Here is a 16184-nt window from a genome sequence, read left to right as displayed (position 1 = left end):
CAACTGTTAAGTTTACTTTAATGGCATAAGAAATAATTTTTTTAATAATAACATTCAGTTCTTAACGATAATAATTAGTATTATTAAAAAAATCTATTGGATGTTAGTACTATTAAAAATTTATTGACTAACTAAAAGTAAAATAATAATAATAGTAAAAGTGAAATATAAATCGACATGAATTGGAGGACTTCTAGGGAAAGCAGTGAGTATTTAATATTTATACTATGATTAATTCATCAATATGATATATACAAAAATATCAGTTTTTATTTAACAAATTCTCTTCTTTATATTTTTGAGCTTTACGTTTTTTAGCGGTTATGCTATTTCTATGGATACTTTTGATTAGGTATGATTAACTTTTATTTATAAATCACAGTTGCTTCGTTTCTGAGTAACTAGTGTTTTAAAAATTTTCAGTTTCATCTTTTACATTAATAAAAAAATGATAGAACAGTGTTTTATGCAAACTTTTCCCTTAAAATATTTAGGTTTATCATTTAATAGTTTAAATTCTCCCAGGTTGACTTTTGAATATCATGACAATATAAATCTTATTTTGTTTTATATAATAAATGTATTTTTTTGCAGATTATTCAAGAAACCACCAATGTTATCAATATCTTTAAGTTTAAATATGAACCACCTTACTCCAAAACAGAAGACTAGACATGAGAAGAAAAAGAAAAAAATGGCAGCTTTAGTTGAAATTTCACGCTTAAATGACATTGATAGCCAACCAAAATTTGCAGTTGAAATACAAAAACAAGAATCAATGAACTGTGATACATCTAGTGATCAACCATTATGCAAGAAAAAGCGACCAAATTTATTGGATTCAGATGAAGGATTAGCACAAACTACATTTGACTTTCAACATTTAACAAGTGAATGTGAATTGAAAGTTATTGATACAGAATCTAATAAAGTGGAGTGTAGCTACTCAGAGTTAAAATCAGAATACAGAAATATAAAACAGAGATCTAAATCAGCAATCAGATTTCGTTTAAAAGCCACAGGTGAAAAAGCATCCTTAATCACTCAATATGACAAAAGAGTTCCATTATTTATGACAGATATTCAACAATTAATATTATTTTCTATTATGGGACGGCATACTTATCTGCCATCACGATGGTGTCAACTGGAGAAATATAGTGATGTTTCACATACAGTGGTACTGGCCATAGAAGGTATTTCTTTATATCATTTTACATCATATGAATCTGTGCTGAAAGGACTTTCAGTGCTTTTTGAAAACAAAATTGAAGTTATAACCCCCAATCATAACAATTTAATAGAAGATTTAGCTGCTTTGCCCCACATAAACCTTCATAAAGATAAATTGATCAACGATCACGGTAGTCTAGAAGAGACTTTTCAAAATGTCATTGATAATATGACAATGATTAAAGCAATTTTCCCTATAAGGATATCTAACATGAACACTGTTCATAATTCTATACCAGCAACTGATAAATATTCTAGAAAACTGTTACTTATGTCTATTTGGCAGATGGTAGAGGATAATTATCCTCTTCCTTTGAAAGGAGAACTTTGCAGAAAGTATAAAAATTATGTCTTGACCAAAGAATTGTATTCTGAGATAAGTTCATCATCCCCTATGTTTGGATTAGATTGTGAAATGTGTCGAACACAAAATGAATTATCGGAGTTGACCAGAATAACAATTGTTAACGAAAAACATGAAATTATTTATGATAAATTAGTTAAGCCATATAGTAGAATTACAGATTACTTAACTAAATATTCTGGCATAACAGAAGCAATGTTGAGAAATGTTACAACTAGACTTGAAGATGTACAAAGAGATCTAAGAAGAATTTTACCTGATGATGCTATACTCATTGGCCATTCTTTGAACTGTGATTTAAAAGCATTAAAAATGATGCATCCTTATTGCATAGATACTAGTGTTATATTTAATATAACTGGAGATAGGTCAAGAAAATCAAAGCTGCGAACTATTACAAAGAAATTTTTGGGTGAAGTTATTCAGCAAGATTCGAGTGGACATAATTCTGCTGAAGATAGTTTAGCCTCTCTAAAACTAGCTCAACTCAAACTTGATAAATCTTTAGATTTTGGAGACTCTGTTCTTTACGGTTTGAGAAGATCTGAAACAAATTATGCTCGCAGTAATTCTAAAAGTGGTAACAACAAGGATCATATTTTGAAAGATACCATAGTTGTTAGTTCAAGAGATACTGCATTTGACTATAATCAGTATTTGAATAAGTTTAAGGTTCAAAATGCAAGATTTGAGATCTGTAACACCAATAAAGATATTGTAAAAGAATTATGCAATAACTGCACCAAATATAAATTTAGCCTTGCACATTTGCATATACCTAATGACGATTTACAGTATCCGGCAGCAGAAAAAACTTTAGGTGAATTGGATCAATGGATTATTGATGTGTGGACAAATATGGCTGCAAATGGTCTATGCGTTATTATTTTTAATGGACAGTCTCAAGGAAGTGGCTTATGTTTCCTAGGAATAAAGAAATGAAATCCTAGATAATGTTCTCGCTTTAGTCTATACAGACAATTTGTTTGTAATTATAAACAAGAACAAAATGATAAGTTAGAAAAATAAAATTAAATGGAAAAGATGACAAATTAAAAGTAAGATGAATAATTTTTGACATGTTTATTTTTTATATTCTTGTGCATAGAATATCTATGGATGTTTTTTATATCCTTTCAATAAAGGTTTATATTATTTTTATGCTTTATGCATTTAAAGTTTTATATCCAATTTAAAATCTATGTTAAAGATATAGATAAATTTTATATATTGTTATAAAAACTATTTGTATAAGATGACTTTTGAAGATATTTATAAGATTTTGAAATGAAATAATATAAAACACTTGAACTTAAAATGAGTTTTATCTGCATATTTACATATGGTTTATTTATGTACAATATTTTAGGAAATTCAAATTTTGAAGCGATTTGGAATTAAGTGTAAATGTACCAGGATCACATGTTCAGTCAGTGACAGATGGATAGCCCAATTTGTGCACATAACCTCTTTTAAAGATAATGCGTTTGAAACCTATTTTAAATACATTTATGAACATTATCATAAGCAAATATAATAAAAACAAATAATTATGTATAAAAATATATGTAGAAATGTATCCAAATCGTTAATAACATTTGTTTCAAAAAGAGTTGTGAATAAAACTTATATTCGAAACTCTAGTTTTAAGTCATACAATTTTACAATAAAAAGTGCTCCTGTAGTTAAATATCTAGAATTTATAAAGCACGAATACTGGAATTTATATACCTCAGAAAATGTAGATAATAAAGCGAGAATAAGATTAGATGAGTTATTGCCAGTTATGAAAATATTGGAGGAAAAAGAATGTGTCGAAGGAAATCTAAAAAATTTAGATGATATTAATTCTAAAGATGAAGAAGATAAAGATATGAAAGAATTGATAGCCGAAGAAAGACAGGTACTCTAATTAACACTAAAAATGAAATAAAATATACTATGTCAACATGTTTTAGTATCTTTATTTAGGTGTATGAGAATATATTAAAACAAATTGAGAGCAAATTATTATTAGCTATTTTGCCAAAACCTTTCGGAAGTGATGTTAATAAAATAATGATAGAGATAACTGCAGGCGTAGGAGGAAAAGAAGCTATGTTATTTGCACGAGAATTATTTGATATGTATTGCGGATATATAAATTATAAGGTATATTAAAAATAATTATTTCCAAATTACCATAGCTTCTATTCATATTTTTTATATTTAATGTTTTATAATAATGATTTAGGGTTGGGACTATCGTCTGGCAGAGTTTGATGAATCTGAACTGGGTGGTATCAGACATGCTGGTTTACTCGTAGAAGGCGATGGGGCCTATAGAAATATGAATTTTGAGGGAGGTGTTCATCGTGTACAAAGAAATCCAGCCACTGAAAAATCAGGACGAATTCATACAAGTACAGCAACAGTTGCTGTTTTGCCCCAACCAAACCCTGTAAGACATTTTCAGATTTTAAATAATGCATAATTTAACTATGTTGAAAATAAGTTTATTTTAGATTGATATCCAAATAAAAAATCAAGATCTCAAAATTGAGACTAAAAGAGCCAGTGGAGCTGGTGGTCAGCATGTGAATACAACTGATAGTGCTGTTAGAATTGTTCATATTCCGTCAGGTATAGCTGTTGAATGCCAAACAGATCGATCTCAAATTAAGAATCGAGAGATAGCCATGGATAAACTTAGAACAAAACTATATGAACAACAAATTACATCACAGGAGACTACCACCAAAAACATGAGAAAATCACAAGTAAGATATTTTTATTTTTAAATAAGTTTGCTTTTCATCATATTAGAAATTAAAATAATATGAATTACAGGTAGGGGCTAGTAATCGAAATGAAAAAATTCGTACGTACAATTATAACCAAGATCGTATTACAGATCATAGACTTTCATATAATATTCATAATATTAAAGTTTTTATGGAAGGAGGAGAACCTCTTCAGAAACTTATTGATAATTTAGACGAAATATCAAGGTTTGAATTATTAGATAAACTTATTCACTCTATACCTGAAAGTTACCCAAAAATGCAAACGTAAAACAATGTGAAATATGGTAGTACATTTTATAAGTTATATTTAATTGAATAATGTTGAAATGCTTTAATAAGGTTCAAACAATTTATTTTGTGAAATATACGTAATTAAAATAGCATTAAGTTACATTATATTTATACACAATTTGAAGACTAAAGCAATGAATAATTAAAATACATAGTACATTTGAATTTAAAAATTAATATATGATAAATAATTAATAATAAATTAATTAATTTAGAACAACAAATCAATTCTTATTGAAATAATCTTTTAACCACGATTTTTTGATAATATTCTGTAACATAATTTCTCTAGTTTAAAATATATTCATGAATAACGTTCTGTTAAATAAAATAATACTGTTGGGGCACATTTATGTTTAGTATTTCCTGTTAAATGTGTATTCATTTATGTCAAGAGAGTTTTGTAGAGGGTGGTGATACTATATTTATCTCGGGAAGGAAATATCTAACATTTATTCTTTTCCTGCATTATCCATATTGTAAAATAGACTTAGTTTGCCTCAGCTTCTGCTTTTGTTTCATTATCTGTTTCTGATTGTGTTATTGGAACAACACGTTCATTATCCACCGGCGGGATATTTTTTGTTGGGGCAGTTATAGTTAGTACTCCATCTGAAGACAAACTGGACACTACATCAGCCGATTCATGACCTTTTGGCAACATGTAACGCCTCACAAAATGACGAGAAATGAATCCATGCTCGTCTTGTTTTTCCTCATGCTTTCCTTCTACAATTACGTAGTTATCCTTAGTTTTGACCATTATTTCATTGGGCTTGAATTGCTGCACATCTAAGGTAATCTGTCGGATGGATTATGATTAGTATGTCTTGAATTACTTCATAGAGAAAAAAAATTAAAACAATGTAATCAGCTTATACTGATGATATTTCTTATGTTTGATAAAATAGTTAATTTTTTACACACCTGAAATTTGTCGCTATCTTTTTTTATGGTGGAAGAGGACCCACGTTCGGAAATTTCACTTCTCCAGGGTCTGTAGTAACCCCCTCGAAATAATGATGGTGTAGCATGTAAGGAAGTTAATAGATCATTTCGATTCAGACCCATTCCGAAATGTTGATCCAAAAGTCGCATTGGGTGGTCATAATCCTCCCACCAATCGTGAAATAACAAGGGTACCAAAGACATTTCTAAATTGAACTGTGTCAGAAACAATTAATAACAATTAATATTGTGCGTTAATAAATGTTAATAATTAGTTATAATGATTATTATAAATATTTTTCTGCTATTTATAAATATAAATGAAAAACGTTTAGAAATCGAGCATATTTTACCTTCATCAATAAAACTAATATTTGCATTATTGACTAATATAAGATTTAAGATTTAATTTCTATATAATTAATAATATTCAATTTATTTTTGTGGTTTGATATTATGCTATAATTCAGCAATTCTAAAATAATTACAAAATATTTGTAATGTTGTTTAATTTGTATATTTTTTAAACTTCCCGTTATAGTAATGGGCCGAAAATCGAAAATGATTTTTTTTTATATATCTTCACGTTTCAGAGGTTTCTGAACATTTTGGCATACCTCAGAAAATATGGATGTATATCTATGCTTTGTTCGCATTTTTTCTGAACATTTTTTTTGCATATCGAAAATAATTCAGATTTTAATTTTAATGGCTATTTTTAATGGCTTTTTATCTAGCTAAAGTTCTAAAGCTCACTTATATTCTTTAAATAAATAATTTTAACTTTATAATTAAGTTTATTTAATTGTTATAAATATTAGACAATATTACAGTATTTATAATAATCAATTTGAAAACATTTAATATTTCTCGAACATTTCGTTACGGTACGGGAAGTTACATCAGCAATTTGCCTTAAGGTACGATTTTATAAAAGATTTACTAGGAAGAACAAAATATAAAATTGAAACATTTTTATACAAATCACTATAGAAAAATTGTGATATCATAATATCATTAATGTATGAGTGTACAGCACATACTTATAGTACATGTAAAAAAAATAATGGAAGTACAATAGTAGAAGACGTAATATATTGAAGGAAAAATGAAAGAGAATATTTTCAGAGAATTTGTATAGTTATAATAATTTTAATTTTAATAAATTTAGTACAATATTATGAGACAACTGCCTACGTTATATTTATTAATAATAATGGAGTTTATAATGCTTATTTTCCAATTTGTTTCTATTTACTATAAGGATGATATCGAATTCATGTGTCGAAACGTATAAAAATAAATAATCTCCACAATTATTTTACCTTTTGGTTTGATGTTAAGTCTCCTAAGATTTTATACATATATCTTTAACTTCAAAATTAATATCCGAATATATATACAAACCTATGCGTGTATATACGTATATTCGTTGGAACGCGTCTCCTCTAAAAGAACGACTAAACCGTTAAATGAAATGTAGCAATACAATATATTAAAATATTAGATTTCTTACCTATAACTTCTACTTCTCAGAAATAATATATTTTTAACTTTTTAATGAAATGTTCTGTAACAAGTTGCAACCGTTTGCAAGGAATGCGCGATGCAACTGCATTTTCACTTTATATATGCGCACAGCGTGTTCCTATACCCAAGTTGTTCAAACCAAAGGGCGGATAATTAAACTTTAGAAATTAATCTTAACTTAATCGAAATTAACTTAAAATTAAACTTTCGAATGAATTGTCTAGAAATAAATATGGTTGGAAAATGATAATCGAAACATCCGAAATAGCTTGGATATATCTAAGTTTTCTGGTTGCAATATGAATCTGGATTTAAATTGACTTACTTCAAAATGTTTATTATAGTGATTTTTATTATTAAATTTTTGTTTCACTTTCTATAATTTAATTGAACTGGGTAAGTTATTTGATTTATTTCAAAATTAGTAGCGTTACTGGATGTTTTAAAGACACTGGAAAATCGAATCATATGCGCAGGACAAGGGTTGACCTTCTTTTCCGAATCCATAAATTGTTATATTTACTTTTTGCGATGCATTTTATTACTTTACAGTATAAAGATGTTTTAATTTACATACTTATAAATTATAAGTCTACCCCTTCTGAAAATAACATCATTTTAAAAATATATTCCAATGTTTTTGTAAAATATAAATTTAAAATATTGTAAAATATAGAATTATTTGTTACAATATTATTATTGAATTCAAATACTAAAATATTAGTATTAATAAATACTATAATATGTTATAGTATATATAATTAATTGGCTCCATCCATATTTATATATTTCTTATCTAAGGTACAAATTATATTTCTTGATCTCTTGAAATTATTAGGCAGTTACTAACACAAAGAATTTTTGAGAGAGTTTTGAATTGTATTTTTGAACATAATTTAAGTTTTAACAACTATTAGACGTTTTCCAAGTCAATACAGCACGGCGTGTGTAATAGACCTTTATAGATTTTACACAATTTTCGGTTAGTGCTTTCTTAATTATAGTGAAAAATAAGCATAATATTAAAATTTTTAATATCAAAAATGTACCACGTTCTGAAAAACGGGTAGGACTCATAAAATCCGTTCGAACCCTTGGATAATTATTTTTAACTCTAGTGGTAAAAGAAATTTTGTGAAAAACGAAGTCATTTTAGAGGAATCCAACATAAACATATTCTACATATAAAAATTAATATACTTAATTTTTATAAATCATGGTAATTTAATTATGGTAATAATGTAATTAACAGTAAATCAATTTGGTAAAAAAATATTTATATTTTCTATAATAGATCTTATTTTTTCCGATTTTGTTTATTACTACAAATCCAATTAGCACTTAGGCGCATTGTAAAATTTTATAATATATTTTTTAAATGTTCCTTTTTAATTATTTGAAGTGCAAGCGTTGTAATTTGACACAGATGCTCTAGAAGTGCATAAAATTACATGGTCATGTTGTAAATTATTTTATATGTTATTTTAGTTGAATTATAAAATGATTTATTCAAATGCTGCTGTGCTCTTGTTGTACGCCAAACAATCACAGTCAGAGGAGTCCGATGCAGAATGCCAAAACAAAGTCAACTTAATAAGTTGACTTATGCCAACTTTATGAAGTAAAATCCGAAACCAAATCACTCATACAAAATTTCGTATATACAGTAATTGTTTTTGAACTAAAATTAAGGAGCAATGTATATATTAAAAAACAATGAATAGCTTACTGTACTTGGTATTATCATATTGTCTCAATATTAATACAAAAACAAGACTTGCACTCAAAATATTTATTTGATACTGCTTAATAAAAAATCATCATAATTATACAAAGTTTTTTTTTTCAAATATATAAAATTGATTACCAGCATATATACCCATACTTTTATGTTGCGTTTTTTACTAATTGTAAGTTGCGCGGCAGCTTTATTAATACTAAATTTTTACTGGGCTTCGTTACATTTTGGAACTTGCGTTGTTTTGGTCTCCAGTTATTCATTTTTTTTTACCAAGTTTTTGAAATTGTGAATTGGAGACTGACAAATTAATTGCTTGTTAATGAAGAATTTAAATCTTTGAAGAACAAAATTGAACCATCCATATCAATATTAAGCAGTGGTGTTTAATTGAGGAAGGTATGGACATTTTTTTTAAAACTATCGTGACTGCGGAAATAGGTTTTACCCAAGAAAACCCATTTCGACAAGAAACTTTATTTACGTTAAAAAATTAGCTCAGTTGCACGTCTACAAAGCCGACCTAGGACAACTATAACTGCCAGCAAAGTTTATTCCAAATTTATTACATATATTTTTAGTTAGCTAGTCTTTTTCGTAAATATTGCGAATTGTTACTTCATTTTTATTTCTTATAAAATTATTTTGTTCTTTTTTTTTAAATCAGTAATCCTAACTTTCGATTTTTACATGCTGTGCTATAGAAAATTTTAATTAAATTTGTTGTGTTTTTTACACGACGCCACATGGGTGGGTAGGGTGGTGTATATAATATAAATTGAATTTAATTAAATTATATCATATTTTGTTCTGTTATTTGCAAATTATAACAATGCAACTGTTCTCATTATTTACCCATTTTGAATAGTAATAGTAACTTTGCAAAATAGACTGAAATGGTATGTTCAGGGCCGGATTTAAAAATTTGACGCCCTGGAGCTCTGATAAAAATGAAGCCCCATTTTTGAAATCTCATTTTTCTCATTAAAATAACTATTGATTGCAAAAAAATATCACGCATTAGATACTCATTCTACGCATAGATATAATTTTTTTTTATAAATTCCCAAGTTTTGCCGCTCAGGGTACTAGCCCTGACTACCGTTACTGTAAATCCAGCACCTGGGAATGTTGCAAATGTTGCCTATGGTATAATGATATATACACCAGACCTAAAAAATAAGTATTTTTGACTTACAAAATAAAACAATAAAACTTGAGGAGATGCTACAATAGGTTATATTTTACAAATGATAGTTTTGATGCTCGACTCCTATCACCGGCTATCACGAATGTTCATTCGAAAATTGATAAAATACATTCTGAATTTTGCACGTACCACGTTATGTAACCACCGGCTTATTGATCAATTGAACAGTTTACTAGTACTTGTATTATGATCGTTGTGGCCTTCATGCAAATGATGCTATTAATAGTTCGGAGCTCTATTATTTGATAACATTGCATATGCAATGTAAACATTATCTACGTGCAACTTTGAACGCGATGCACTACTAGCTTGTTGCAAATAAAACGCATTATTTTAATAGAAAAATAGAAATTAATTCAAAAAAAAAATAATAAGTACGTTGTAGGTATTGACCAAATTTGATTGTGTAATGTAATTAAATTTTAGTTTTAAAGGTACAATGATTTAGAATTTTTGGGTGCGGCTGGTGCATGATTCATTTCAATGTACAATTGTAAATCAAAATTTTATTTATCTGAAATTAGTAATATACATATATATTTAAATTGCATATGCCCATGTAGAATTAAAAAAAAACACATATTACAAAACACTTGTTTATTGAATATATATAATATATGAACACGTACACTAATAAAGTGTATTAAATAAAAAATAATACTTCATTAATGAATCATCGGAATGAAATACTCAGTCTTCTGTATCAAACAGACTTATTTCTTAATAGCCTGTTCTTTGGCTGGGCCGGCTTGGGTAATGGGGACCACTCGTTCTGCTGCAGCTGGAAGGGCCTTCTTGGGCGCTGTTATGGTCAATACTCCATCCGAGGACAAACTAGATACTACATCGGCAGCATCGTGATTTCTGGGCAAGACATATCGTCGAACAAAATGACGGGAAATATATCCATGTTCATCTTGTTTTTCTTCGTGTTTGCCTTCTACGATTACGCAATTGTCCTTTGTTTTTACGGTGATTTCTTTTGGTTTGAATTGTTGAACGTCTAAAGTCACCTGAGGAAAGAATTCTCAATTAGTTCACAGTTTATTTAGGTAAACTGTTAGAACGTGATATTGTCAACTTACTTGGAATTTATCTTTGTCAGCAACGATGGTCGACGAGGAATCGTCGGCAGTAATTTCATTCCTCCAAGGTCTGTAATAACCGCCACGGAAGAGGGAAGGAGTGGCCCGTAGATTAGTAATAAGATCATTTCGATTTAGGCCCATTCCGAAATGTTGGTCCATAAGACGCATTGGGTGGTCGTAATCCTCCCACCAGTCGTGAAACAACAATGGTACGAGAGACATGGTTCAAATGAGTAATCTGTAACGAAAATCGAAAATAAAATTAATTAAACAACTTACATTTTGAAAAGTTCTGGTATGATAATCCTTGTTCAATTAACACCAAAAATGCAACTGGAATTTTAAACACGAGAGACGAAAAAACATGAAAACATTAACAACCGCAAAAAAACGTTTCGTACACTTCACTAATAGTAAATGTATTTAAAACTCACCTGATATAGTGGAAATAATCCAAATTATGCAAATACTTTTTCTCACAAACAAACTTTATTTGGTATATATCAGCAGCTGCTTTCCTTTAGCTCGTCTAGTTGTAAACTGATGTTATGACGCAGTTCGGCCGGCTTTATATACGCCGCCGGCTGAATGCCCTCTAGAGTACTCTGGAAACAACTAGAACATTCCATATATTTGATATTTGTTTTGAAAACTTTACTACAATTGCAAATTATGCATCATAGAAATATACATTGTAATTATAGAACTTATTAAAATTTTAATTATATATACATAAAAATATTTAAAAAATAGATTGTTATTTTTGCTTCAAGGCGATTGAAATAGATTTATCGTGAAAATAATTAGAAATAGAATTATAAAATTTTAATTTTAATTTTTCATGACACATACATAATTTATAACATGTATAATATTTGCACACTCACACACATATAAATAAATAAATAAATAATAATTATATATATATATAATAATAAAAATAATTATAAATAATATTATTATCAGAAATAGTATTATAAAATTTTAATTTCAATTCTTCATGACACATACCTAATTTATAACATGTATAATATAAATAATTTTTACACACTCACACACTTATAAATAAATAAATAATAATAAAAATAATTGTAATTGATCCATAAAGTTTCGAGTACCAATTTGACTCTTTTTTAGTGGTCAGAACTACTAGAAATAACATAAGATTTAATATAAAAATATATTAACCCTTTATTAAAATTATATTATAATATATATTACAATATCTGTCCAGATATGCATTATAAAATAATGCTATAGCATTATAAATGATAATTATCTGGACCATATCTGTTTCATAGTCTGTTTAAGAAGTTTGTGTTATTATTATTTCCATTAATAGCATAACATTCTCATTTTATTAATCATTTATAAACACATAGCAAAAATAGTTATATATATATAATGGTTATAGTATGTGTGCAATTTAAATCAAATAATTCATTAGTAATCGACCTTGTCTAGATTTAGAACATAATTATTGTTTGTTGCATTTTTGCATTATGTAATTGATGTGTGCAGTGCGTTTGCGCTTGCATAGATTAATAATAATATTATTATTATCAGAAACTTATCAATACGGAGAAATACGTGCTATATAAATATTATTATAATTCAAATACATTATCTACACTGGTGACAAATGCAAATGCAATTTTTTTTCAAATCAATATTTGAAATTAAATCAATACTTACAGAATTTTATTGAAATGACAAAGCATATTTTATATGATTATTTTATATTAACTTTATTTTACATGATTATTTTATAATGCATTAAAGTTTTGTTTTAATTAGTACTTCTGCTGTAGAACTAAAAAAAATATGGTATTGACAAAAGGTTTTTTTATTTATTTATTTGGCTCCATAAACATTACAGTATAATAGTCAAAATCAAAATTCATTAACAATTCATCTATTGTTTGAATTAAGATGTGTTGATAACATAAATGAATAAAAAATAATTAGGCATATAGTAGCATATATTTTATATCATGTGAATTATTTAATATTTCTTTCATCTTTTTATCCACGATTCCTCTTATTAAATTTAAATATTTTTACTATTTCTCCAATTCCAATTTTGATTAATTTGGTTAATTGAATGCTATTTCATAAATCATTATATATTTTTAAAAGTTTTGATTGTCAAAAAAAATTTGCAGTCTAATATGCGGTTCAGTCTATCGCTTAAAAACAATTTAGGCAGTAATCTAACAAAGTTATTTATTATATGCAAGAATTTATAAAATGTTCGAATACTCTTGTACCTTTGTCAAAGGGCAGGATCGGGCCAAAATATCTACTAATAATATTCAAATACTAGATTTTTACCTAGATGAGATTTGTAATATGACTATGTGTAAGTGGCATTTTGCATTTAGTAAAACTGCATAGACTTCCTAAATGCAAAATTTTCTCAGATATGTGATAATAATCGACTTAATCAATAATAAATTATTATATTATTTTAAGTAATTTATAAATTTACCAAGATATTTATAAGTAGATCAAACGATTGCAAATGACTTTGAACGGCGAGAAAGTATAAAATTAGAAAGTCGGATTTTCTGCATCTCTTTCGAGAACTTAAAATTAGAAGTTAATATATTTAATGCAATAAACGTAATATAAAAATAGTAACTAATCTGAGTTTTTATTGTATTATGTGTAATCACATAAAAATCTATGCAGTATTATTATTATTCTATAATTCTGGATTATTTAACCTAACCCTTTGGGATTTTTTTATACTGTTTATTTGTATATAATACATCAAATTAAAATTTTTCGTATTAAATGGGGCATGCATGCTTTAGAAATTTTGTCCGGATTTATTCCGATTTTTTTAAAAGATGCTTATTTTAGGAATTTATTGTAATTTTTTTTAAATATAAATTAAAAAATTATATATAAGATTAAGATTTTTTTGTTTGACGTTGAGACATATTCTTGAGTGTTAATTTGCAGCCAATCGTCGAAGTAAAAAATAAATAAATAATAAACTATTTATTCATACTTTTTGACATGGTTGTGCCAATTTAAGTTTATTTAAATTTTTACAGTATCTAAATGATTTTTTTTTTGATGAAATATGAGATTGAGGACAAGAGATCAGCAAAGTATCCATAATTCAACTTAGTTTATATTTGCATCGCAATTTAATTGTTTATTTGGTAAATAATTTTTTTTTAAATCAATTAATTAGACAACATCATCATAGGAGATTATAATAATAGAAAAATGTGTATGATTTTACAAATATTCTTTGAATTGTAATTACTGTATTACAATTTATTCTCAAAAGATGCGTTATTATATTTAAACTTATTTCGTTAAAGAACGAAATTTCTATGATATTTTTTCTAGAACTTTGCAATACAATAGGAATGTTCTAGGACTTTCTGGCACCCTTCATACTTACTAACCTATGCTAGCACCTGTATCAGTTTCGATCGCTGAATCGTCGGGAAAGTTCTAGTAAGGGAACACTCCACATGGTTCGAGCATATTCTATACGCTATATATATAACGGTTCGATTCAAGAGAGAATCAGTTCAAATAAAACATTGAGACCATACGTGAAAACAGTAACAGCCAAACAAATTGTGACTATTAAGTGCTGAAGTGCTAGTTAAAGTGTATTAATTTTAAAAGAAACAAAAATCGAAGGAAACATGTCTCTCGTGCCACTGTTTTTCCGCGACTGGTGGGATGACTTCGATCATCCAATGAGGCTCATGGATCAACATTTTGGAATGGGCCTAAATCGAAATGATCTTTTAACCTCCTTACATGCTACACCATCATTATTCCGAGGAGGATACTACAGACCATGGAGAAACGAAATTTCTGCTCAAGATTCTGCATCAACAATCACTGCAGACGAAAACAAGTTTCAAGTAAGTATTAGATAAATATTTATTCTTATTTAAAATTTCACTTCTATTTCACTAATAATTTTTCCCTTACAGGTGACTTTAGATGTTCAACAGTTCAAGCCTAAAGAAATAACTGTGAAAACTAAGAATAATTTTGTAATCGTGGAAGGCAAACATGAAGAACAGCAAGATGAACATGGTTACATCTCACGACATTTTGTGAGGCGATATATGCTGCCTGAAAATCACGAACCAGCCGATGTCGTGTCCAGCTTGTCTTCAGATGGTGTTTTGACCATAACAGCCCCAAAAAGAGCTTTGCCACCAGCAGAATCAGAGAAAGTTGTCCCTATTACGCAAGGGGGGCCAAAAGAAGCCATTAAGTGAAATCTTCGTTCATAAGTTTTTATATTTGTTGAGATAGATTATAAGATTTTCACTACATTTCCATCCTATTTTACTACACCATGAAATTTTATATTGTGTGTAAATCATTATTTTTAAGTTAAATGTACTGATAGATGTATTGCAATAAGTTATTTTTTTATGAAAGATAATGTTCAACACTAATTGAAATAGATTATAAGATTTTCACTACATTTTCATCCCATTTTTTCTACATCATGAAATTCTGTATTGTATGTAATTCATTATTTTTAAGTTAAATGTACTGATAGATGTATTACAATAAAATTATTTTTCTATGATACATATTGTTTTTTTATTTAGTGAATGTTTCTTATCAAAATACTATGTATTATTTAAAAACAGTTTCTGCCTAATACGGTCCTTTTTCCCCCACCGCAGGGTCAGGTGTACTTGGAATTCTGACTGGACATTGTCTGGACAGTTTACTTATGTTTTGTATTGTCAAATGATAAATGTTATATTATAATTTTGATCAAAATAATTTAATTTTATAATTTTAGTTGTTGTGGTTTTGTATTGTTTGTTAGCGAAAACTCTATACAAATGTTTCATCTTTTTTGTTGTGTTCTTGTTAAGGTATGATTTTTTCCTATATAATTTTTTTTTAGGTTTTTCCTATATAATTTTCTTATAAATTGCAATCTGTCTAAATCGAAAGACATTGAGTCTGAGAAGGTCCCTATTAT

The 16184-nt window shown here is 27.7% G+C and overlaps 5 protein-coding genes across 5 annotated transcripts; 3 read left to right on the top strand and 2 right to left on the bottom strand.

Moving 5' to 3' along the window:
- The first annotated feature begins 66 nt into the window (after nucleotides 1-66).
- LOC113363405 (RNA exonuclease 5-like) lies at nucleotides 67-2638 on the top strand. The gene is made up of 2 exons (XM_026605905.1): nucleotides 67-205; nucleotides 595-2638. Exon 2 carries the CDS (start codon nucleotides 614-616, stop codon nucleotides 2537-2539), a length of 1926 nt encoding a protein of 641 aa, XP_026461690.1. The 5' UTR covers nucleotides 67-205; nucleotides 595-613; the 3' UTR covers nucleotides 2540-2638.
- Nucleotides 2639-3149: 511 nt separating this feature from the next.
- LOC113384987 (peptide chain release factor 1-like, mitochondrial) lies at nucleotides 3150-4651 on the top strand. Its single transcript, XM_026622780.1, has 5 exons — nucleotides 3150-3500; nucleotides 3569-3748; nucleotides 3831-4037; nucleotides 4102-4356; nucleotides 4427-4651. The coding sequence occupies exons 1-5, from the start codon at nucleotides 3150-3152 to the stop codon at nucleotides 4649-4651; spliced, it is 1218 nt and encodes a 405-aa protein (XP_026478565.1).
- A 378-nt stretch (nucleotides 4652-5029) lies between these two features.
- LOC113364298 (protein lethal(2)essential for life-like) lies at nucleotides 5030-7213 on the bottom strand. Its single transcript, XM_026606786.1, has 3 exons — nucleotides 7139-7213; nucleotides 5602-5838; nucleotides 5030-5476 (listed from the first exon to the last, which is right to left on the bottom strand). The coding sequence occupies exons 2-3, from the start codon at nucleotides 5824-5826 to the stop codon at nucleotides 5165-5167; spliced, it is 537 nt and encodes a 178-aa protein (XP_026462571.1). The 5' UTR covers nucleotides 5827-5838; nucleotides 7139-7213; the 3' UTR covers nucleotides 5030-5164.
- Nucleotides 7214-10803: 3590 nt separating this feature from the next.
- On the bottom strand, nucleotides 10804-11776 carry LOC113364292 (protein lethal(2)essential for life-like). The gene is made up of 3 exons (XM_026606780.1): nucleotides 11623-11776; nucleotides 11186-11426; nucleotides 10804-11113 (listed from the first exon to the last, which is right to left on the bottom strand). Exons 2-3 carry the CDS (start codon nucleotides 11408-11410, stop codon nucleotides 10814-10816), a joined length of 525 nt encoding a protein of 174 aa, XP_026462565.1. The 5' UTR covers nucleotides 11411-11426; nucleotides 11623-11776; the 3' UTR covers nucleotides 10804-10813.
- A 3044-nt stretch (nucleotides 11777-14820) lies between these two features.
- LOC113364293 (protein lethal(2)essential for life-like) lies at nucleotides 14821-15582 on the top strand. The gene is made up of 2 exons (XM_026606781.1): nucleotides 14821-15090; nucleotides 15163-15582. Exons 1-2 carry the CDS (start codon nucleotides 14866-14868, stop codon nucleotides 15454-15456), a joined length of 519 nt encoding a protein of 172 aa, XP_026462566.1. The 5' UTR covers nucleotides 14821-14865; the 3' UTR covers nucleotides 15457-15582.
- The last annotated feature ends 602 nt before the right edge of the window (nucleotides 15583-16184 follow it).

Source organism: Ctenocephalides felis, unplaced genomic scaffold (assembly GCF_003426905.1).
Source record: "Ctenocephalides felis isolate EL2017-DRISC unplaced genomic scaffold, ASM342690v1 CF-g0.4_SCAFFOLD_00845, whole genome shotgun sequence".
NCBI lineage: Eukaryota > Metazoa > Arthropoda > Insecta > Siphonaptera > Pulicidae > Ctenocephalides > Ctenocephalides felis.
Note: the sequence above shows the minus strand (reverse complement) of the source record. Positions and strands in the feature narration are given on the sequence as shown.

Coding starts and splice junctions, on each gene's coding strand:
- LOC113363405 (XM_026605905.1), top strand. CDS start 614: ATGTTATCAATATCTTTAAGTTTAAATATGAACCACCTTACTCCAAAA.
- LOC113384987 (XM_026622780.1), top strand. CDS start 3,150: ATGTATAAAAATATATGTAGAAATGTATCCAAATCGTTAATAACATTT. Junction 3,749..3,830: donor GCGGATATATAAATTATAAG/GTATATTAAAAA, acceptor ATAATGATTTAG/GGTTGGGACTATCGTCTGGC. Junction 4,038..4,101: donor TTTTGCCCCAACCAAACCCT/GTAAGACATTTT, acceptor AGTTTATTTTAG/ATTGATATCCAAATAAAAAA.
- LOC113364298 (XM_026606786.1), bottom strand. CDS start 5,826: ATGTCTTTGGTACCCTTGTTATTTCACGATTGGTGGGAGGATTATGAC. Junction 5,477..5,601: donor AAGATAGCGACAAATTTCAG/GTGTGTAAAAAA, acceptor TCCATCCGACAG/ATTACCTTAGATGTGCAGCA.
- LOC113364292 (XM_026606780.1), bottom strand. CDS start 11,410: ATGTCTCTCGTACCATTGTTGTTTCACGACTGGTGGGAGGATTACGAC. Junction 11,114..11,185: donor CTGACAAAGATAAATTCCAA/GTAAGTTGACAA, acceptor TTCTTTCCTCAG/GTGACTTTAGACGTTCAACA.
- LOC113364293 (XM_026606781.1), top strand. CDS start 14,866: ATGTCTCTCGTGCCACTGTTTTTCCGCGACTGGTGGGATGACTTCGAT. Junction 15,091..15,162: donor CAGACGAAAACAAGTTTCAA/GTAAGTATTAGA, acceptor TTTCCCTTACAG/GTGACTTTAGATGTTCAACA.